Source organism: Lycium barbarum, chromosome 11 (genome assembly GCF_019175385.1).
Source record: "Lycium barbarum isolate Lr01 chromosome 11, ASM1917538v2, whole genome shotgun sequence".
In the NCBI taxonomy this organism is placed as follows: domain Eukaryota; kingdom Viridiplantae; phylum Streptophyta; class Magnoliopsida; order Solanales; family Solanaceae; genus Lycium; species Lycium barbarum.
Genome location: NC_083347.1, coordinates 119,945,965 through 119,970,456, shown reverse-complemented (window position 1 = coordinate 119,970,456; position 24,492 = coordinate 119,945,965). Strand labels below are relative to the sequence as shown.

The window sequence follows — 24,492 nt, the reverse complement described above, 5'->3', positions numbered from 1 at the left end:
TATTTTCATGGTCAAGCTATCATCTAGTAATTTTTTATATACAGAATTAAAAACTCGAGGATCGTATTTAATGCTCGATGGTTAATGAGTTGTTTTTCGATTAAATAAGAATGAGAGCTTCGTTCATCGTAGAGTTTTGACTCTCTGGCTAACTTCAATCGTGGTCATTTGTACATTTTTTTTGGTGCGGGCTATCCTTCTTTTGGGTGGATCTTTAAATTTTGTCCCTCATATTTGTGGTCTTTAAGTTTTACCCTTCGCTTGAAAATATGGGCGAATATTTAAGGTTTTGGGTTCGAACTTTCGTTAAGGCATAAAATAAAAAAAATCGCAAGGTAAGGCTTGGGGCGTGTGTATATCGGATCCAATATACACTTCTTAAAGAATAACTATAGTTGTGTTGGATTCGGTATAACTAAAAGTCTGTCTCATAAGACAGAATTTTTCTTTAAGGCATAGTTTAGTTATACCTTATGGGATAGACTTTTAATTAAAGTATAACTAAAAGTATGCCTCATAAGGCAGAATTTTTTCTTCAGGTATAGACATTACCTTAAAAGGCTTTAGTTATGCTTTAAGGAAATGTTTTGCCTTATGGGGTATACTTTTAGTTAATGCATAACTAAAAGTATGTTCTAAGGTGGATTTTTTCCTTAAAGCATTTTGCCTTACAAGATGAAATTTATAGTTATATCGGGCCCGGCATAACTATAGTTATTCCTTAAGAAGTGTATGTCGGAACCAACATACACGCGCTCCAAGCCTTGCCTTGTGATTTTTTTATTTTTTATTTTATGTCTAAGCGGGGGTTCGAACCCAGAACCTCATGATTTCTGTGCGAAGCTCAGGATTGCAGCGCGAAGGGTAAAAATTAAAGACCAACAATTTGAAGGCAATAATTAAAGACATCAAATATGAGAGGCAAAATTTAAAGACCACCCCAAAAGAAGGGCAATCCTGCGAATTGCCGGCATTTGTATGGTATAAAAGTTTTAGACTTCACTCAACTTCTTAAGAAGTTTATCATTTGGAATTTACTTGGGCAATTTGCAGGATTGTCCTTTGGTAGGGTGGTCTTTAATTTTTGTCCCTCAAATTGATGATCTTTAATTTTTATCTTTTGCTAAAAATTCTTTAATTTTGGGTTCGAATTTTCGTTCAATTAAAAATTAAAAAATAATAATTGTAAGGCAGAGTTTTGCATTTTGCATGCTTCAGGCAGTGTTTTGGGCAAATTCTGCCTTGCGAATCTAAATCTCTGTCTTGCAAAATTTCTCTTTTTTTTTTTTTTTTTTTTTTTTTTATTGAGCTGGGGTTCGAACTTAGAACCTCGGGTTATTAGGCGAAGGACAAAAATTAAAGATCACAAATTTGAGAGTCAAAAATTAAAAACCACCCCAAAAGAAGGACAATTCGCGCAAAAAAAAAAAAAAAAAAGGATTTACTTTGCTTCTAGGGAGAGGTCTATGAATTGATTTGGAAGTAGTTGTGGTTTTAGAAATTGGAAGGTCACAGTGGTTGAAGTTTTATTCCAGCAATTTGTCAATTTTCTTAGCATCAATGACGTTTTAGAACTAGACATCGGATCGAATATAGATAGGGCTACATGATTCGAACACCGAAGAGTGTTGAATTGTATTCCCTCCAAAATAACACTATATGCCAATTATGGCAAATTATTTATCCGGTTTAGCCCATCTTTATTTTATTGCCTGCTATAGCCGCTTTTTCACTCTCCTCTTTTTCCTTCCTCCGCCATCTCCGGCGAGCTCCAAGCCTGATCAACTCCTCCACCACGAGCCACCACTGTACAGCCTATAAACACCACTTATACAAGATTTATACATTGTCTACAGTAGGTGTATAAAATTGTATATTATTGTATAATGTTGTATACCGTTAAAAAGTGGCTATGTGGGTGTAATTTAAAAATATGGCGACGCAAATGTAATTTTGTATATTATTGAAATTTTCCCCAATTTATATGATACCTTTTTCTTTTTAGTCAGTCCCTAAAAAAAGACACATTTTTATATTTGGTGACAATTCCTTTTAAGTTTATCTTTTTACCTTAAATGAAATGATTTATAGCCGCATAAAGTTTTATGGTATGTTTTAGATCACAAATTTTTAAAAATCTTTCATTATTTCTTAACCTTCGTGTCAAGTCAAACACCTTCATTTAAAATGAACGGAGAAAGTATCTTTTTTATCGAACAACCGACTTTTTATACGTTCAGGTCGAAGCACATTGAGGGAAAAAATATTTTACGGATCTTAGAATTGCTGAATGTAGTAAAACTTATATAGAAATGACACTGTTATGAAATTCCAAATGAATAACTCCATAATAATATCCCGGATCTGAAATTTTATTGGTGAAATTTGAAACTACACGACAATAATTATTTTTTTAATTCTAAAGGCTTAAAAATGAGCTTTGTGTAAACTTTAGGTAAACTAACCCAAATACCCCTAAAATACAAAATAATAACCCGCCCCATGCCCCTCCTAAACTAATTACTTGACGTATCCCCTAGCCCAAGACGTACCCCCTCGCCCAAAAACCTTCTTCCATGATATCATCGCCATATATTTATATATCATGAAGGACTAAGAAGCCCTTCTCTTAGTCCTCCATGATACTATCTCAGTATATTTATATACCATGATGATACCCATGATCCTGAAAAGTGTCTCATTGAAGGACTGAAGCAGTGCTCTATGATACCATTACAATATATGTATATAAGATGATAGTATCATAGAGAATTCTTTTTGAGAAAAGTGTGTCTTTTTGAATAAATGAACATGATCATCCATAATACCATCTCAGTATATTTATATAGCATGATGGTATCATAGAGAACTAAAAGAAGAACTGAAACAGTGTTCAATGATACCATTTTAGTATATTTATATACCATGATGATATCAAAATTTGAGGGCATCTCGGATCAATAGTTTTGATTTTTTGTGTATGAAAACTGTATCAAATGTGTATATCTCTCTCAAAGCTTAAAATTTTCGCTCAAATTTGTGTATGAAAACTGTATAAAATATGTATATCTCGCTCAAGACTTAAAAATGTCACTCAAAATTGTGTATGAAAATTATACTATGAAATATGTATATAACTGTATAAATTTTGTATATAGGTTTTTGTAAATTTAATACAACTACTACAACATTTTATACAACTTTCATACAAATGTAATACAATTTTGCATCTCACTTCAAATTCGGATGAAATTTTTTCCCCTTCCTGTAGACTTATAGACAGTTGAGTTAATTGCCGTTCGTAGAACTTTTTATGTTGTCTAATGAGAAAGTTGGGATTTCTCAGAATTATAGGTGGAACTGAGAGTCAAATACATATCCAGTAACTTGTATTCTCTAAGTGGTCGTTTGGTTGCTAGTTAAAATAGTCCCGGAATTACAATTCCGGGACTAATTTATCCCATCAGTTGGTATTATTTTATACCATCTGAAAGATGGTATAAAATAATCCCAGTATAAGTGGGTTAAGAAGGTATAAGTTGAGTTATTCCAGCACTAATTTTTATACCACGTTTGGTACAAGGTATAAAATAATCCCGGGATAAATCTATACCTTATACCAAACGTGGTATAAAAATTAGTACTGGCATAACCCATTTTATACCTCAAACCAAACGACCACTAATAGTAAATGGTGAGAGACGTGGTTTTTTTCGATCAGAAAATGGACTACAATAAGGAGACCCAATATCACTCTTTGTGCTTAGTGCAGAGCTACTCTCGGTAATGCTAAATGGCTTACACAATACAAGAAGGTTTAGAAGCTTTTTACATGAATAAGGTTAGGCCACAAGTGAATCACTTAGCATTTGCGGATGACTTAATTGTGTTCTCTAGTGAAGGATTTCATAATTGGGGTGGGGCTTTGCCGGAAAGCATGGATGAAACAGAGTATCGGCGAGCGATTTTTTTTCCAGATCTGAGCAGATTGTGAGAGAGAATGGGAAGGGAAGGATCGGTTGTTTTTTTCCAGATCTGGGCAGATTAGAGAAGGGGAAGGGAAGGATGACTTTTAATTTTTTCAGATCCGTTATGTTTTGTAATTAAGTTGGTATGTTTTGTAAATAAGAAAAAGTATCCTTATATTTTGTAATATAGAGTCTTAAGTAGTATTATTAGGTCATTTTATACTCTTGGGTTTAGGAGAGAAAGTCTTTAATTTTTTGCGCGGATTATCCTTCTTTCGGGGTGGTCTTTAATTTTTGCCCCTCCAATTGGTGGTCTTTAATTTTTGCCCTTCTCCTAATTCCGGAGGTTTTGGGTTCGAACCCCAGCTAAGTAAAAAAATAAAATAAAAAATTCGCAAGGCAGAGGATTGGATTCGCAAGACAGAATTTTAAGGCAGAGTTTTACCCAAAACTCTACCTTAAGGTAGAGTTTGAAACTCTGCCTGAAGCATGCAAAAGTCTGCCTTGCGATTTTTTTTTTTTAAATTTTGACTGAGTGGGGGTTCGGACCCAAAATCAAGAAATTTTAACGAAGGGCAAAAATTAAAGACCACCCCAGTGAAGGGCAATCCTGCAAATTGCCTGAAAGTCTTCAACTCCAACAATTCAAGTTTGGATAAATTTTTAGTTTGGTTCCCCCAATGTGACTCTTTAAGTGTATTTGATCTTTAAAGTTTGTAAAAAGTACTTAATTCCATGGATGATATAATACTTCTGAGGCGTAATACACAGGCTTTAGATTTGATAACATTTTTCACTTAAACATCTCGATCAGAACTCTTTTGAAAAAAATAAATTAAAAGCACCTTGAGACATTAATCTTAATGAGGATTAATTGCGGAAACTATAAACAACCAGACTTTAGTTTGCAGATTTGGATAGGACATTAAATTCGTTAGCTTTCTCAATCATGAAGTGTAAAGTATATGCTTAAATTTGGAGCAAAAACTAATTCATGACAATCATTAATTAAATGAGCTACTCTAGATTAATTCAGCAACTCAACAAAAAAAAATTGATTAGACAAGTAACTGATTTGTATGTGCAAAAGGGATGACTTGGACTGAGATCACCACAACCAAAATTTCCACCTGTCCAAGCTTTGTGGGACATGATTATTCAATATTTGTGCTGGTGGGAGGTAACCGGTACCTCATAAGATTAGTTGAGGTGCACGTATATTGACACCGAAACCACATCCATAGAAAAACCAAAACCAAAATCACAGTGAAGACAATCAAGTATGGATCAATGGCGGATGCAGTCTTTGTGCTATCGTCTAAACAATTTAATTAATCTAATATGTTCGACCCATAATTTAAAATTTAAATACACATATGAAAAATCACTAAAATCTCAATAAATATTAAATTTGAATCTTAACCTCATAATTTCAAAGATATACGAGTTTAATGCTAAAAATCTCGAAGGATGAACCCATCAAATATAAATACTGAATTTGATACTGCCATAGAGTTACACGTGCAATAGAAGATGATAAGAAAAGTTATAAAAAGATGGGAATATCATTGCAAGCGTCTTTAAGCAATCGAAACTGGATGTTGATAGCAAGTATTATCATAAATAAATGCAACATGCTATTGCAAACTATTATCGTGCAAGAATGAGAAAACTCTTTTGTCATCTGTTTAAAAACAGAAAAATCAAACATTATGAATATTTATTTGTTTGTCAATATGTGTTTGGTTCAGCCTCTGTCTAAAACATTCTTCAGTTACAATTATTTAAGACATTCACATAACTTGTCAATATTATCCTTTTTAGTCATATACTCTTGGGTACCTTGTGGATAATTACAAACAAATTTGTATGGTGCTTTGAAGGTTAAAACGTACATTCCCTTGGACAACACCTACTTCTATTTTACTGCCTAAAGAGTATAATTTATGCTTTAATTCTTCATGGAGGCCTTATTTGCAAAAAAAGAAATCAACATAATATATCATAAAAAAATTATGCTCCCTTCCTCCCATTCTTTTCTGACACTGTTTCCTTAAAACGTCCTGAAAAAAGTGTCGACTTTGTTTTCTTGAAAACAATTTAATCTTAATTAGAATACTATTTTACCCGTAATGACATGATTGTATTGCTACACAAATATAATGTCATATTTCAAATTACAAATTTTGTAAGTTCTTTCGATCTTTCTTAAATTTCGTATCCATCAAACACCTTCACATAATACACAGTATGGTAGGAATCGAAGAGCCTCACATTATTATTGATGTAAATAATGAAGGTGAAAAGAGTAAATTCTTGTTCTCAATTTCCCTTATGTGGATATATAAGGGCATAGCTGGCTCGGATTAATGCTTTTGGTCCCCATATTTTTTCTTCTTCATTTTCCAAACTCCGTATTAAAAATCTTTCAAAAACTCAAAAACCTAGTTTTTGAGAATTGAAAACTAAGTTTAAAAGAACATACTTCCATATTTATGACTTATAGAAGCAGTTATTTTTTTCGTATATGCTGTGCTTTAATCTTGTCAATACAGCTCTAAAAAGCCATATTTATTATGCTCTTAATTTGTCTCTCTAGCTTAATCTAGCAATATTCGTTTGTTATGTGACTTGACATTGATTTGCGGTTACATAATTATCCAAATAAGGCTTTCTTATCAGTAGATCATGTTGTAATAATTGTGTTCACTTCACTAAAAAAGAAAAGCCACTTGATTTTGATTGTAGCACACTTCGTCGGTACAAGTTGAACTAGAAAATGATTTAGGGAAAATATTCAAATTAAATTTCTCCTTGTTATAAAATAAAACTATGAAGTAAATACACAGAAGAAATATGTAGAGAGAATATGTAGAGAGATATCAGATTATATTACTTCTGCTCTTTCAACATTGCATCTGTGCATCCTATTTATAGGAGCAACATACAAAGGAGATATTTGGGGATATTTGGGGATATTTCCAAATTAATGGATATCCACTAGTTGGATATTTATAACACTCCCCCTTGGATGTCCATTAATAGATGATGTACCTCGTTAAAACCTTATTAAAAAAAACCCTGTGGGAAAAAGTCCTAATGAAGGAAAAAGAGTGCACATATCTAGAAATACGCTTTGAGAGCTGCCTCATTAAAAACCTTACCAAGAAAATCCAATGGGACAAAACTTGGTTAAGGAAAAAAGAGTACAACACGTATTTCACTCCCCCTGACGAAGACCAAGATTCAGATGTCGGAGTCTTCGCATTTCAATCTTGAATATCATCTTCTCAAGAGTTGAAGTTGGCAAAGATTTAGTGAACAAATCTGCAGGATTGTCACTTGAACGGATTTGTTGCACATCAATATCACCATTCTTCTGGAGATCATGTGTGAAAAATAACTTTGGTGAAATGTGCTTTGTTCTATCTCCTTTTATGAAACCTCCTTTTAATTGAGCTATGCATGCAGCATTATCTTCATATAATACTGTGGGTATTTTTGTATCACACTTCAAGGCACATCTTTCTCTGATGAAATGTATCACTGATCTCAACCACACACATTCTCTACTTGCTTCATGAATAGCGATTATCTCAGCATGATTTGAAGAAGTAGCAACAATGGACTGCTTGGTCGATCGCCATGATATAGCAGTACCTCCGCATGTAAACAGATAGCCCGTTTGAGATCGAGCTTTATGTGGATCAGATAAATAACCTGCATCTGCATAACCAACAAGATTTGTACTACCTTTGTTAGTATAAAACAGACCCATATCGCTAGTTCCCTTCAGATATCGCAATATATGCTTAATCCCGTTCCAATGCCTCCGTGTAGGAGAAGAGCTATATCTTGCTAGCAAATTAACAGAAAATGCTATGTCAGGTCTTGTAGCATTAGCAAGATACATAAGTGCACCTATTGCACTAAGATATGGTACTTCAGGACCAAGTAGCTCTTCGTTTTCTTCCTGAGGTCGGAACAAATCTTTGCTCACTTCAAGTGAGCGAACAATCATTGGATTATTTAAAGGATGCGTATTGTCCATGTAAAACCGTTTTAAAACTTTTTCGGTATAGACAGATTGATGGATAAAGATACCTTTTGCGAAATGTTCAATTTGCAGACCAAGACAGAGTTTTGTCTTTCCGAGATTTTTCATCTCAAATTCTTTCTTCAAATATTCAATCGCATTTTTGGAGCTCTTCTGGAGTTCCAATGAGATTTATGTCATCAACATAAACAGCAAGTATAATGAATCCTGATTTTGTTCTCTTAATAAAAACACATGGACAAATGGCATCATTTATATATCCTTCATTTATCAAGTACTCACTTAGGCGATTATATAACGTGTTATAAACTGCTTGTACATATTGTCCGCTTTGGCGCACCTCACGGCTTTAAAACTCGTATCTCAAGGGGGAGGGCCCATTAGGCACAAAGCCACTTGTATAAACTGTCCGCTTTGGAGACTTCAGGCTCCGCACGGTTTTCAAACGCGTATACGAAGGGAGGAGGGCCACTAGGCACCATAGCTCTACTTGTATAAACTGTCCGTTTTGGAGACTTCAGGCTCCGCACGGTTTTCAAACGCGTATACGAAGGGGAGGGCCACCAGACCACATTAGCCCTTATTGTTTTAAACCATATAATGATCTTTGTAATCTAATTGAATACATTTCCCGAGACTTTAAACCAAATGCTTCAGGCATTTTATATCCTTCAGGAATTTTCATATAAATTTCATCAAGTAAGCCACATAGGCCGTGACAGCATCCATCAGTATAAATAATGTGACATCTTCTGTTGTTTGGACTGCTGGCCCAATAAACATTACGTTTACCAAGATGCATCATTTTACTTGGTAATTATTCTACGTCAACATGCTTTAAGAGACGTAGAAATCAAATCCTCACAACCTTATACAATATTGCACGCTATATTGTATATTGTCGACAAGATATCATGTTGTATCGGTTCGCAATTCGACATAACTTACTGAGATCTCATCACTTCATTATTTTCAGGTACCTGAACCTCCCATAAGGTTTATGAAGTGTTATGTCGTAGCTCTTCAAGAGCACATTGCCTCCTTATTATGATCATTTGCTCCTCCCTTTTTCAAGGATTATTATTTTTGGAACCGATTGGTCTACCATGCTCCATGCACGCTGTAGACTTTATCCTTCAGGGACATTAAAAGCATATTTTGCAGATGAAATATGAAATAGTTGGGTCAGCAAATGCTTCCAGCATTTGACTAGAATTATCTGAGGATCATACTGATGATAATTCACAACATATTTCGTAGCTGCTTATTCTCTCCCCCTTATTTTAGTGGCATATGTCCCCATTTTGTTTGGGAACATCCATCTGTGTGCATCATGGTATATCCATTAATCATGTACCGCACATCAAATGCTAAAAGATGGAGATATCTAGTTCCTGACCCTGAACCAAATATGAGGGGAGAATTTATCAAAATTTATTGATCTGAAGCATACAAGTGCTGTTGTATGCAATATATCATATCTCAGACCAACATCTGGAACTCTGTTCTCATAAGCAATGGTTTAGCTGTATTATGGAGGCATCCAATGCCAAACCAACTTAGATATAAACCAGCATTATCAAGATGATTGTCTTGATTACATATTCTGAAAATTGTGCTTCCAACTCAATTATTTTGAGCAAGCAACTTTGTAAATGTCAAACTGCCAGTTGACAATAAACATACATGTGACTGTCTTAAATAAATGCATCTATTTAAGACATCACATTGTAGGTGAAGGGGCCCACATTCACCTTTTATATTTTTCAGAATTTTGGGGATTCAGTCCCAACATTAGCTGGTGTAATCAACTTATCATGAGAACAAGCAACACAAACAAATTCTTGAAGAATCTTCTAGTTCTTCAATATGTTTTTTTTTTAATACTCAATTAGCACATCAGATTTAAATCAGGACGATCAAAATGGTCTTGTCAACTGATAAAATTATTTGTACCCGTAAACTTCAAGTTTACTATGACGAGTGCTATTTCTTTTAATAAACTTCTGGTTTACTATTGCATGAAATTTTATGTCAAAACTTCTGGTTTATTGTGACATGCGATCTCATCATGCTCGGGTAACGCTTTACACACGTGTCCCTACCCGTAATAAGTTGGAGATATTCAATCTTCCAATCATCTGTAGTCTCAATATGATGACCATTTTTCTCGCTAGTAAACTTCAGGTTTACTATAATTTATTTTCCGATCGAAATAATTATGATCTGAGATGAATGGTACTATCATATATAAGCTCTTCGAGAGACATCAATTTGTTCACCATAATCATATATTATTTCGACACTGCTAGTGTCATGATACTTGTAAATAAATAATTAGCTCTTCTGGAGCCTTTGATCATTAATTTCTATTACCAAATATCTCTTAAATGCTTCTGGTACCATTAAAGCAAATTTTGACACTACTGGTGTCACGAAATAAACATTGAATTCTAAATTTCAATATTTCAAACATCTCCTTCAGGGAGATTCATCATTAACTGTGTATTTTGTATCTAAGCTCAAACACATAATAATCAAATCCTTCATAAAGAAATACATTAATTGTTATTTCCTTCAAGGAAATCAATAACAACTAACCATAATGTATTAATGTGGTTATAGGAGAAAGCATTCTACTCTTCTTCCTTTTGCCTTAGAAATATGTTTCGACGTACGACAGGTACATGTAGCAATGTCTGAATTTCATACCACCAGAATATAACATCTACATTCCTTGTATTTTATCCCTCCAGGAGATAAGTTGTGTTATTTGTTCATTCACTTCGGGGAATGAAACCTGATTATTTAAATGTGCTTGAAATACGACGCTCATCAATAACTCGTTATTTTGCTCAAAACACAAGAAGACATTGCTTCAGAGTATTTCTCAGATATTTTAGTAATTCTTTCTGCTTCAAGAGTAAAGTTTCACAGTTTTACTGCTTCGGGAGTAAAGTTTCAAGTTTTACCACTTCGGGAATAAAACATATAATATTCAGAATATTTCTTTTCAATTATTGTACCTCTTCTGGAGATGGATCATGATATTTTCACAATCAAATGCACGTTTATATTTATAGGTTTTACTACATATTATCACATTCACTTCAGGGAATGGATCTATATTTATAGCTTATATCAAAAGTTCTCATTCTTCAAAAATGGAACACAATCATCTGAACGTGCAGGCCTTAAGCATATCAAATTGTGATAGCTTAGAATTTCTTTTAAGATATTGCTACTTCAGGAGCAAATTGAGGCATACATATGATGTAGAAAATTTTTTCTCTAACACATATTCAGTTGTAATCACAACAAACTTATGAAAATATTACCACTTCCGGTGATTATAGACATAAATAAATTTGATCATAATGAGACTTAAGAAAAATAAATATTATCACTGGCATTGGACTTCGTAACACAACAATAGCAATATATTGGATGCCCTTTTTCACTGTCAATTTTCCAAAACTGGAATACTAAGTAAAAGAACTTCAGCAGTAGCCATGGCAATAAGAAACGTACTTGCTAAGACAAATATAAGGAAATGATTTCACTTACCTCAGCCAATCACGAAACCATACCAAGTTCATATATACTTTGCCAACATTTATAAAAGAAACAGTAAGGCCAAAGGTACACCAATCCTTCAACCCACCATATAAAAGGTAACTTTTCCATAATTTAATGGTTGATGTTACTTATCGTGGTCCGTGGATGTCGATTTATAGCTAATGATTTTTCATTTGCTGAGTTTCAGCTTTCAAAGCTAGACACGATCATCCACAATACTTTAATAACCAATAAATTAATACGGCAAATCATACCTTTGGACGGACTAATTAGTGGACGGGACGTATTCGGCGTTCAATTCCTCAATTGGTTAGAGTCTCGTGCTGATAACGTATTATGAAATAAAACTATGAAGTAAATACACAGAAGAAATATGTAGAGAGAATATGTAGAGAGATATCAGATTATATTACTTCTGCTCTTTCAACATTGCATCTGTGCATCCTATTTATAGGAGCAACATACAAAGGAGATATTTTGGGATATTTGGGATATTTGGGGATATTTCCAAATTAATGGATATCCACTAGTTGGATATTTATAACACTCCTTGAATTTTGTAAAATAGTCTAAGAGGCTGTTTGGATGGGCCGACAAGTTATGGCTTATTAATAAGTGCTTAAAAATACATTTTTTATCTCACTCAAACACTATAAAAGTGTTAAAAAGCTTTTTTGGGCTTAAGAGCACCTAAAATAAGCCAATCCAAACAAGCTCTAATTAACTTTTATTAATAGTTGTCAAATATACAATTGCCGTTATAAGATTAATCTAAATATGCAATAATGATTGAAGCCTTTTCATATATGAGTCTTTTTTACAAGGGAAAAGGTTAAATTGCCCGTGAAACGGTCTAGATTTGCTCCAACTATTAACGAAAGACATATTGAACCATTCTACAAAGCTCAGGCGCAAATTAGAACTTTTTCGCATCTCTTATAAGTGTTGATCTATTAGGATCAGAGTTTGAGTCCCATCACCATCTCTTAAAAATTGCTACAAAGATACTTTAAGCTGTTTAGGAAGGAAAAAAAATACAGAATTGGACCAAAGGAAAGTAAGCAAGTTTTTCTTTTCCCAAAAAAGGCAAGTTTAATAATTTATTTATCATTAATAAGTCCCTGTTGCTCGTTAACTAATGAGAAAAATGATGAATATTATCACAACTGGGAACCTATCAATTAAGTATAGCATATGGTGTGGTCGTTCCTGCAGCCTGCAAGGGTTATAAGCTTTTTTATGTCGGTCCATTTCTTAACATGGTGAAGAGCCAGATCCATTCAGTTATTAATTTATTTAATGAGACCTCCCATATTAAGTTATTTACGCTCCAATTGATAAACATGGGTGTTTGAACTTTGAAGGGTGTTAAGCTGTCCCACGTTAATATATAAGGATTGATCTCCTAATATAATCTTGAAAAAATCTTCAAAATTGCTTTTTAGAGTTGAGCCGTTAAGTTAATCCCAATATTCATTTCTTAACCACGACCCGTCAAACGATATAGATAATTCCTAATGAAAAAGATGGATAAACTGGAGGAGTCAACTGAAGTACTGAACGTTGCAGCCGTTGGCTGGAATTTTGTCCCCATAGAATCTCCACTTCTTGCTCATTCTGCCCTCATCTCTAAAAATGTTTATACACTTCACAGCTTTCGTATATTATAAAATTTTGGAAACTGAATTTAGCTATAATCAACACCACAATCAACTAAGTTTAAAACGGAAACAACCTCTGTACCTCAGTACCTCCACGAGATAGGACAAGGTCTGCGTACGTTCTATTCACCAATTTCAGACCTCATTTGTGGAATTATCCTGAATGTGCTGTTGTTTTACCATAATAAGGTTTCAACATATATACACAAGGAGACATTCGCTTACTAGGTGTTGGTTCTATATTAACTAGGTAACCAAAGCTCGAGATCTAATTGATGAGAATAGTGGAAGAAAGAGAAAGCGAACTAGCAAGGTACGTAGAAGAGTCTGTACTAGTCAACAATCAGACATTTCGAATCTTATCTATGCCTATCCCTGCTTAATTAAACAATCTTACAAGTACCTAAATCACACTTTAGGAGGTTTTATCTTATTACATTTCGTCACTAGTCTATTGCAAATAAACTATAGTTACATTAATTACTTTATAGTTATCACTAAAGGTGTCAACCGGTTAAACTGTAACCGGTTTAACCGGTAACCGGAACCGGTTAAACCGGAACCGAACCGGAACCGGTTATACCGGTTAACCGGATATTAATTTACCGGTCCGGTTCCAAATTTTTTTTAACCGGAACCGGTTAAACCGGTTAAAATTAAAAAAAAAAATAGTATATATATTAAGTATATATTGTATATATAGTAGATATGTATACATAGTATATATATTAAGTTATACTTATATATATATATATATATATATATATATATATATATATATATATATATATATATATATATATATATATTAAGTTATGCATATATTTAGTATATATATTAAGTTATATATATATATATAGTATATATATTAAGTATATATTGTATATATAGTATATATATTAAGTATATATTGTATATATAGTAGATATGTATATATAGTATATATATTAAGTTATACCTATATATATATATATATATATTAAGCTATACCTATATATAGTATATAGTACATATATATACATATATATAGTATATATATTAAGTTATGCATATATTTAGTATATATAGTATATAGTACATATATATACATATATATAGTATATATATTAAGTTATACATATATATAGTATATATATTAAGTTATGCATATATTTAGTATATATAGTATATAGTACATATATATACATATATATAGTATATATATTAAGTTATGCATATATTTAGTATATAGTACATATATATACATATATATAGTATATATATTAAGTTATATCTATATATATATATATATTAAGCTATACCTATATATAGTATATAGTACATATATATAGTATATATATTAAGTTATACATATATTTAGTATATATATTAAGTTATACATATATATAAGTATATAGAGTATATAGTACATATATATTAAGTAGTATATATATTAAGTTATACATATATATAGTATATATATTAAGTTATACATATATTTAGTATATATATTAAGTTATACATATATATAGTATATATAATAAGTTATACATATATATATAAGTATATATAGTATATAGTACATATATATAAGTATGTATAGTATATATATTAAGTTATACATATATATAAGTATATATAGTATATAGTACATATTTATATATAAGTATATGTAAGTTATACATATATATGTATACGAAAAGCACTATTCTGTATTGGTGACTTGCTGTTAGGCTGTTAGTCAGTAAATATTTAAACTTTAATTATAAAGTTGTATAACATATGAAAATATAGCTACAATATACAAAAAAATACTATAATATATATATATATAATACAAAAAACAAAAAAAAAATAGATTTTAATCACTCCAAACCGGACCGGTTCCGGTTTGAGGTTTAAAACCGGTAAACCGGAACCGGTTAAACCGGAACCGGTTAGGCGGTTCCGGTTTTGGAACCGGAACCGGCCGGTTTTCTAACCGGTTCCATAACCGGTTCCGGTTCCAACCGGTTGACAGTACTAGTTATCACGACATTACTTTAGAGTAAGTGGGATTTGATGTATTCTGTTTATGCCTCGGATATGGAGCTAGATCTAGGGATTTCCTCTAGACAATGCATTAATTAATATACTACTCTTGTGAAGCTAGGCTGCTATGGCGCAAAATATCTATACTATTTTTTTTATTGAAAAATTACACTGTATATATAAAATTAAAATTAATTAATATATTACTCTTGTGAAGCTAGGCTGCTAGGGGCGCAAAATACTCATACGAATTTTTTTATCAAAAAATTACACCGTATATATATAAGATTAAAATTAATTAATATACTACTCTTGTGAAGCTAGGCTGCTAGGAGCGCAAAATACTTATACAAATTTTTTTATCGAAAAATTACACCATATATATAAGATTAAAATTAATTATATATAAAAAGTGCAAAATGTGTTTACTTTTTTTTTTTGTGTTTATTTCTTTTTATTTTATAAATTTTAATTAAAATTCTGAGTCTGGCCACGACTCTATCTCCATCTGTGTGTAATCAAAATCTAAACAAAGGAATGTTGATTTATAGTGATGTTGGGTTCTGCTTTTAAGTTTAAACTTAAAGAATATTCTCTCTTTTTATCTTGGAAATCTCAAGATTCATTTGTCATGTGCTGCTTGCTTTCTTTTCTGTCCTGTTCTTAGACTAAAAAGCATGTCTTTCCATAATACTCTTTTGCCAGACATTTACTTTCTAGACCGAACCCTTCACGTGAAATTAGGAAATAAATAATGATTGAGTTCAATTAATACACATTTGACTCACTGTAAAAGATTTTTTTCAACATTAGATTATTTAAATGATAATCATATGATATGTAATCATTCATAAAAACTGAAATAAATACTCTAAAAGAATGACAAGCTACCTTTTAACGTATATGAGTTAACTCTACAATAATAATGTGATTTAAGTATACTAACAATACTACTAATTTTCTATATTTTAACTTGTTATACCATGAAGCAACACTGGGTGTCACGAAATGATGGAGAATTACAACGAGGTCGAAATGAATTTTTATTCGTTGTACTCAATAGCATACTGAATAATTCAAGGGAGAATGGACTGCAAAATAATTTTTATCAAGCAGCCGGTTACTCCCTTGTTCTATTTTATGTGATTTTTTTTTTTTTTAAAAAAGTTTATTCTAAAAAGAATGAAGACTTTCGGTATTTGAAAACTTTTCAGTTTTGAACTTAATTCTCATTTCACCCTCAGCAGCATGCAAGTTCTTATAATGACTTTATATATGTGTCATGACCTGTTTAAATCACAAGTTATAAAAATTATTTATATTTAATTTTGTGTCAAATTAAACATTGTTATATAAAATAAAAAGGAAAAACTAATATTTTCCATAAATATACACATACAATTAATACCTTATAAGAGTCTTGGTTGTATAAATGATTTTGTTTGCACCGTCTGTCTATTGACCTTAAAACTCAGGCTAGTAAATCAGAACTTGTTGCTTAATCTCTCTCCCCTACTTTCCCCTCTCTAAATATATTCAGTTCTTTGTTTGCTTACTCTTTGTTTCAAACAAATTCCACATCCACAGAGAATCAAGAAGAAAAAAAATGCTAGAAGACTGTAAGGAGAAGAATATGGTACACAATTTCTCTTGGCCCCATTTTTATTTCTTAGCTTTTGGAAGAGAATATTCATTCATTTAACACTTTTTTTCTTATTTTTTTCTCTTGTTTGTTTCCTCTTCTTTTTGCAGAATAATGAGAAAAAAATGGAAAAACAAATTAGCCAAGATCAACAGCAAGAACAACAAGAAGCCCTCAAATGCCCTCGTTGTGATTCATCAAATACCAAATTTTGTTACTACAACAATTATAGTTTGTCTCAGCCAAGACACTTTTGCAAATCTTGTAAAAGGTATTGGACAAGAGGTGGAACCCTAAGGAATGTCCCTTTGGGCGGTGCCTCTAGGAAAAACAAAAGAACCAAGAAACCAAATATTATTACTACATATTCACCAATTCCTACTAGTACAAATGTTGGTCAACAGTTTCATGAACCCCACGTTGTTGATCATATTAATCCATTGTTTAATTATGGATTATCCACAAGCCCTTTTGATCTCAACATTCAATTTCCAAGATTCTCCAATATTTCTAGGGTTTCCAATGAAGATCTTGGATTAGGGTTTTCTAATGGATTCAAGAAGATCCAAGATGTTGTGACTAGTAATTGCACTAGTACTACCTCACATCTTTCAAGCTACCCTATCTTTGGATCTTCATTAATATCTAGTTCAAATACAAATTTGGCCTCCCTTATAGCTCCTAACCTTCATCAACAAATTTTCATTACCAACAATGAGAAGTTTCAAGATTCTAATCATAAGATAAATCAGATTGAAGAGATGAACTATGTTGATCCTTCTCTCTCTTGGGCTGGTGATTATGTTGATCCTTCAAATATAAGGTCTTCACTCCCATCTCTGATCTAGGTCAAACACAATCTTTTAACAATCTCCCTCCTTTTTTATTACTTAATAACTTTTGGTCTTTTCTAGGTAAATATGTTTTATTTGGTTTCTTTTTTCCTTTCTTTGGAGCTTTGAAGCAATGAAAAAGTTCTCTCTATGCGACTGATAAGTCAAGAGTTCGAGCCATGGACCTTATGTCTCAAATAAGCCTCCCAGATTACATCCCTTGGGTGTGGCTGAACCTTTTGTGAAATCGAAATACTTCATGCTCAGGACTTCTTTCTTCACTTCTTTCAAATGTCAAGGCTGATGGAGAAGATTTACCCAAACTAAGAAGAGAAACAACATCATTTAACATGGATGAGTGGTGTTTTGATTAGCTTTGGACAACTTAGACTATTCTATCGAATATATGTTGCTTCCCACTAGTACGGGTACCAGTAAATTCTATCAATCAAAACTTCTTCGACGGTGAGAAGATATCATATAACGTGGAATTTGAATCGTCATCTCCGATTATGCTGGAATCGGAGTGTTCATGTTAGCAGCTAGCAAAAGAAATTCAACCTCTACTATTTCTATTGACGAAATATTGAAGACTACTCTCATTTGGAGCTGATCATTCGAGGAGGAGCCGGGTACATTTTCTAGTTTCAGTGAGTTAGTTTTACTCTTTTATTATATGTCTATAGAATCATATATTCCTTACACTGATGAGGTTTTTTTATGTTAATTTTCTCTTTAGGATGTGTATAGGTCTGGGTGTTGGGAGTTACAATGTTGGAGTCCTCATATAAGAGGAATTGCCTTTTTTTTTTTGGAATGCTTTTTCTTTTAATGTAATTTTCTAGTATAGGGGAAAAGGGTTGGGTATAAAATTGGTATACAACAGAGGGAGACTTGTTTTGTAATTTGACCATCAAGTTAATTATTAAGTTACATTGGCCCATGCTTATTTCTTGTTCACTTTGTTTATTGTTTGAGTAGTTTATGACTTTCAAAAAGCATTCATGTTAATTCCCTTAGCTATTTTACAAACGTTAAATTTATGAACATAGCTTCATTTCATTAGCATTCATTGATTCCCTTAGCTATTTTACTATGTTAAATTGAAGGTCGACATAGCTTCATTAGTATTCATGTTTTTCTTAGCTATTTTACTATGTAAAAAGCCAGATTGTTAACGTAAGCCTCTATTCGAACCTTGAGATCGTAAAAATCTATGTTAAGGAGCATTTTCCTTTATTGGGGCGCTATAAAGATCGTATTTAATTTAGTTGTACCAGTAATTAAGTAGCTGATATCGAATGGTTAAATGAAGATTTATTGATATAAGTATATAACAGGTTACTTACATTTTTATTTTGAGTTATTAATCAATAGCATTAAATAGCATTACCGATAATTATCTTTTAAATGATCTAATCGTGTAAATATTTCTATACCCACTTGATGACACTTAGAATCGAAAATATAGCATCTTTCTTCAATTGCGTAGGTCATAAATTATTACCCTGCAAAGAAATGCTTGATAGTATATCCTCTCCAATATACTCCTTTCGTCTTAATTTATGAAATATAATTTAATTTAGTATAGTAAAGCAAATTACTACTTTTTCTCGATAAAAAGAAACATATTGGATAAGGTGGAATCGAATCTAACTGATAGGTCTCATTAGTAACAGATACTGATTTTAGAGACAACAAGTAAAAGTGCTTTTAACAAAGAGATTCTTGAGCTCATGTATCTATGAAGTATGAATATTATTGAGAAACATGTTGCTTCAAAAAACAATTATGTACTCCTTCAACTGACACTTAGCTTTATTCCATCCAATAGCAGTTTTAAGGCCTGGTATCGTCACGTTTATTCGACTTTTCATGGTCATTGTACTGCTACTGAGACAACCCACTCCTTCATATCAACTTTTTCTTGGCATGTTACAATTCATAATAAGTCGTACTCTTAAGAATAAAGATTCAAGATTTCTTCACAATTTTACAGTATTACTACTAGTACTGTCAACCGGTTGGAACCAGAACCGGTTATGGAACCGGTTAGAAAACCGGCCGGTTCCGGTTCCAAAACCGGAACCGCCTAACCGGTTCCGGTTTAACCGGTTCCGGTTTACCGGTTTTAAACCTCAAACCGGAACCGGTCCGGTTTGGAGTGATTAAAATCTATTTTTTTTTTGTTTTTTGTATTATATATATATATTATAGTATTTATTTGTATATTGTAGCTATATTTTCATATGTTATACAACTTTATAATTAAAGTTTAAATATTTACTGACTAACAGCCTAACAGCAAGTCACCAATACAGAATAGTGCTTTTCGTATACATATATATGTATAACTTACATATACTTATATATAAATATGTACTATATACTATATATACTTATATATATGTATAACTTAATATATATACTATACATACTTATATATATGTACTATATACTATATATACTTATATATAACTTAATATATATACTACTTAATATATATGTACTATATACTCTATATACTTATATATATGTATAACTTAATATATATACTAAATATATGTATAACTTAATATATATACTATATATATGTACTATATACTATATATAGGTATAGCTTAATATATATATATATATAGATATAATATATACTAAATATATGCATAACTTAATATATATACTATATATATGTATATATATGTACTATATACTATATATACTAAATATATGCATAACTTAATATATATACTATATATATGTATATATATGTACTATATACTATATATAGGTATAGCTTAATATATATATATATATATATAGGTATAACTTAATATATATACTATATATACATATCTACTATATATACAATATATACTTAATATATATACTATATATACAATATATACTTAATATATATACTATATATATATATATAACTTAATATATATACTAAATATATGCATAACTTAATATATATATATATATATATATATATATATATATATAAGTATAACTTAATATATATACTATGTATACATATCTACTATATATACAATATATACTTAATATATATACTATTTTTTTTTTTAATTTTAACCGGTTTAACCGGTTCCGGTTAAAAAAATTTTGGAACCGGACCGGTAAATTAATATCCGGTTAACCGGAACCGGTTAACCGGTATAACCGGTTCCGGTTCGGTTCCGGTTTAACCGGTTCCGGTTACCGGTTAAACCGGTTACAGTTTAACCGGTTGACACCTTTAATTACTACACATAATTGACCTTTTATTAAGCCTATTGTCACAGTAGAATCATTTTTAATTAGATCTTACTATATATGAGTTCATTAAAGATTTAAGACCCTTGATAAATTTGATGTATCTTTTAGTGGGAACATAACATATACTGTATATCTTTTGAGGTAATAGCTTCCCTGTTGACACGAGAAACGGAGCTAAACTATATTGCATGCAAAATATTTGCAACCCCAAAGCTTTGTGTTTAAAAAAGGAGTACAAATTAAGAGATTAGTAATTTTAAAATATGTAATTATCGTATCTAAATTTTTTAAACCATTACACTTTTATACTCCAAAAATTTCGTCTTCTGACCTTAGAAGATGAAAAAGTGAATTAAGGAAGGTCGGTACATTAAAACAAAAGCATTCTCTCTTTACACCGATGAATACGAAATGAAGAAATAAAGAGTTCAACCATAAAAAACACTCAGAAAGCTAAACATTTTCCACCCTCTTAGATTCTGAATAATTGTTTTATACATATTAGGTGAGTTCTGAAACATAGGCATACGATTTGGCTCAAAGTTAATGGATTCTGCCAAACATGTTTAAGATTTTGCCAAACATGTAAATAAAGTTGCCGAACACATAAATAGCACTGTAAGTCTGCCCTAACTTTATGAATATCTTCTTTCAATGTTTCTTGCCACCAGACTCTCTAGTACGTTTCTTCAACTCCACATTTTCTTTCTTCTTTCTGCCAGTATGATCTTCAATAGATTCTTTATCACCATCCCATTTACCAACAACACTTTCTTTAATTTTGTGTGTTGTCTCCTTGGTTGCCTCCCATGCGTCATGCATTTTCTGCTTTGTATTCTCCTGTGCCAATTCAAATGGAAATGATTTTACACTCCTTACTTCTGGTTTATGTGATACTCTTCACCTTTCGAAAGTCAATTTGACTAAATTTTGAGGCTAAATTGTATTAGATTAACTCAATACTTTTAGACTAAAATTTACATATTCGAAGACTACATGAAAAGTAGTATACGTTACAATTTTTCTCATATCAATTTGGTGAAAAAATATTTTTTAAAATGTTGGTAAGTTTATACAATTTGAATCTCGGGAAGCGAAAAGTATCGCATAAATTGGGGGACAGAGGGAGTACTTATTGTTTAAAAAAGTGTTTATTTTAGTAAGAAAAGATATATAACCAAGCTTTTAGAGGAAAAAAAAAACTTTGAGAGAAGTTAACAAAAGCCGAAAGTACTCCTTCTGGTTCAATTTATGGTGTCCCTAAGAAAATGCCAATACACTGTCACACAAATTTGTCACACAAATTGAGACGGAAGGAGTAACTTCCCCCGCGGAGGTACTTTTGAAAGCTTGACCAAAGTATAAAATATTGTTCTAATATCAACGAAGTACTTTTAAAACAAATATTTTTTTAGCAGAAGCACTTTTGGGCCCTTATTATACAATCCATTAATCCCTTTCAAAAATTGTTTTGGGGAAAATTTTAGAAAGGATTAATTTTAACTTAAACTCCTCATTATATTATACACTTGATGACTAGCTTTTAATTTATAGTTGCACAAATATTATAACATCACTAATTTCAAAAGCTCCATGATTCATAGAATGTTATGACATGTTAAATACGAGAAGCTCCAAAAAAATTGAAATCTTTCCTTCTTGAACTTCATGCTAATTAAATAAGTTCACATAAATTAAAATGAGAGAGTATGGTATAATTACCTCTATAGACTCCATTGTGTCTTTAGTCTTTTCCTTCACATCATGGGCTTTCTTCTTTACTTTATCTTTAGTTTCATGTACCATTTCACTTGTCTTCTCCTTGATGTTATCTGCAATGCTAGTCTCTTCTTTTTTCTTTGCATCTTTGATTTTCTTTTCGATTTTTGCCATGGATTCTTCCATGCTTTTCTTATTTTTTTCGTTCATCTCGAGAATCCTATCCCCTGCGTCTGCCACGGTCCGATCGTCATTAAAACCTTTATCGTTGTCCGGTTTTCTTTTATATTCTTTTGATGCATGGTACCCCTGCAACATAAACATGGACAAGAACACAGAACCTTAATTAGAGAAAGTTTCCATCAACTACAAAAACTTGCAAAACCGTACACTCTCCTGACACTATTTCCTTACAAATATTAATCCGCTTCAAAAAGATTAATATATCTTTAAAATTAGAGAGAATTTGACTTCCTTAAGTTTTTATACCCACATAAATATTATGGCGCTGGTTCAAAACTACACATCTGAATTTTTTTACACACAACAGAAGCAGATCTAAAATTCGAACTCTATAGACTCGAGTTCAAAATTCTACCACAATTCATTTGATTTACTGTACTTTAACAGATGTGCATGGTCTGGATTAAAGCTAGTTGGATTCGGATAAAACTCATACCTTACCCTTTACATTTGTTTGAACAAGGCAATTATTAGATGTCATTATCACAAAGTTCAAAAAGTTTCTTTTTGCTAAATTGAGATGATATTCATATAGCTAGATCGCTTACTCTTTGTGTATGTCGTGGAGTCTCCACACCATGCTTAAAGCCGGACGAGCTAGACTACCTAGTGATTTAAGCACCTATATCTTTCTTATCCTTTTTTCGTAAGTTTTCGTGTTCAATCAAACTATGTCGTATAAAATAAAATGAAGGGGAAATTTTGTAAGCTACACAAGTAGGGGCTGATCAAAGATTTAAACTTTATAGTTTCGAGTTTGATTTACTGGTTTCAAAAAACAATTATTCTTAGTACTGATTTACTGAATCTTTTAACACATGACGCAAAAGTTCCTAAGTTGATTTTTAATGTCTTTCAGGGATGAATGTTATAACTCCTAATCATGTCATGGTTGATATGCACTATAAATTTCAAAAATCTTCATTTTTTAATGAAATATCGAATCAAACTATAACAACAACAACTATAACATACCCAATGAAATCTCATTTATGGTCTGGGAAGAGTAGAGAGTACGCAGACCTTACTCCTCCAGAGGGGTAGAGAGGTTGTTTCTGGTATACCCTCGGCACAAACACCAACAATTCAAAGCAATATAAAAAACCATGGCAAAATATTATAAAAAGTATGATAAAACTCTCTAGAAAAAAACAACAGATAGTAGCAGAAATCGAAGTGCAAGAAACAACTGATAGTATTGTATCAAACTATATCATAAAAATTAAAACGAAAGGAATATCATAATTAGCTGCCAAAAACAATAAACATAAAAAAAGGGAAATTGGTAAGGTACCTCAGAAGAAGTAGGGGTGGAGGAGAAGCAAACACGAGAGACATTGCTGCTGAGGAAGAGAGAATTGGCTATGGCTTTTTTGATGATTGATATACCTGCCATTTTTGTGTCTTTGTGTTTCTTGCAATAATATCAATTGTCGAGATTTTGACAAACAGAAAATATTGCCGCTTTGGTTGCCAAAATGGTTTGATTTCATAGTTG

The 24,492-nt window shown here is 31.8% G+C and overlaps 2 protein-coding genes across 4 annotated transcripts; one reads left to right on the top strand and one right to left on the bottom strand.

The window, feature by feature from the left end:
- Positions 1-16,730: 16,730 nt before the first annotated feature.
- LOC132617553 (dof zinc finger protein DOF1.4-like) lies at positions 16,731-18,699 on the top strand. 2 transcript variants are annotated; one of them, XM_060332575.1, is made up of 3 exons: positions 16,731-16,911; positions 17,028-17,740; positions 17,832-18,699. In XM_060332575.1, exons 1-3 carry the CDS (start codon positions 16,882-16,884, stop codon positions 17,833-17,835), a joined length of 747 nt encoding a protein of 248 aa, XP_060188558.1. In that variant the 5' UTR covers positions 16,731-16,881; the 3' UTR covers positions 17,836-18,699. The 2 variants fall into 2 exon arrangements, with proteins under 2 accessions (XP_060188558.1, XP_060188557.1); XM_060332574.1 differs by having other exon boundaries at positions 17,028-18,699.
- A 2,738-nt stretch (positions 18,700-21,437) lies between these two features.
- On the bottom strand, positions 21,438-24,492 carry LOC132619019 (uncharacterized). Of its 2 annotated transcripts, none has more exons than XM_060334007.1 (3): positions 24,289-24,492; positions 22,755-23,060; positions 21,438-21,872 (listed from the first exon to the last, which is right to left on the bottom strand). In XM_060334007.1, the coding sequence occupies exons 1-3, from the start codon at positions 24,388-24,390 to the stop codon at positions 21,684-21,686; spliced, it is 597 nt and encodes a 198-aa protein (XP_060189990.1). In that variant the 5' UTR covers positions 24,391-24,492; the 3' UTR covers positions 21,438-21,683. The 2 variants fall into 2 exon arrangements, with proteins under 2 accessions (XP_060189990.1, XP_060189991.1); XM_060334008.1 differs by lacking the exon at positions 24,289-24,492 and adding an exon at positions 23,970-24,235.

Bases quoted from the DNA above. Each gene is read 5' to 3' on its own strand.
- LOC132619019 (XM_060334007.1), bottom strand. From the start codon at position 24,390: ATGGCAGGTATATCAATCATCAAAAAAGCCATAGCCAATTCTCTCTTC. The intron at 23,061-24,288 runs GTACCTTACCAA...TTTATGTTGCAG, and splicing joins CCACCCCTACTTCTTCTGAG to GGGTACCATGCATCAAAAGA. The intron at 21,873-22,754 runs GTAATTATACCA...GAATTGGCACAG, and splicing joins ACACAATGGAGTCTATAGAG to GAGAATACAAAGCAGAAAAT.
- LOC132617553 (XM_060332574.1), top strand. From the start codon at position 16,882: ATGCTAGAAGACTGTAAGGAGAAGAATATG. The intron at 16,912-17,027 runs GTACACAATTTC...TTCTTTTTGCAG, and splicing joins ACTGTAAGGAGAAGAATATG to AATAATGAGAAAAAAATGGA.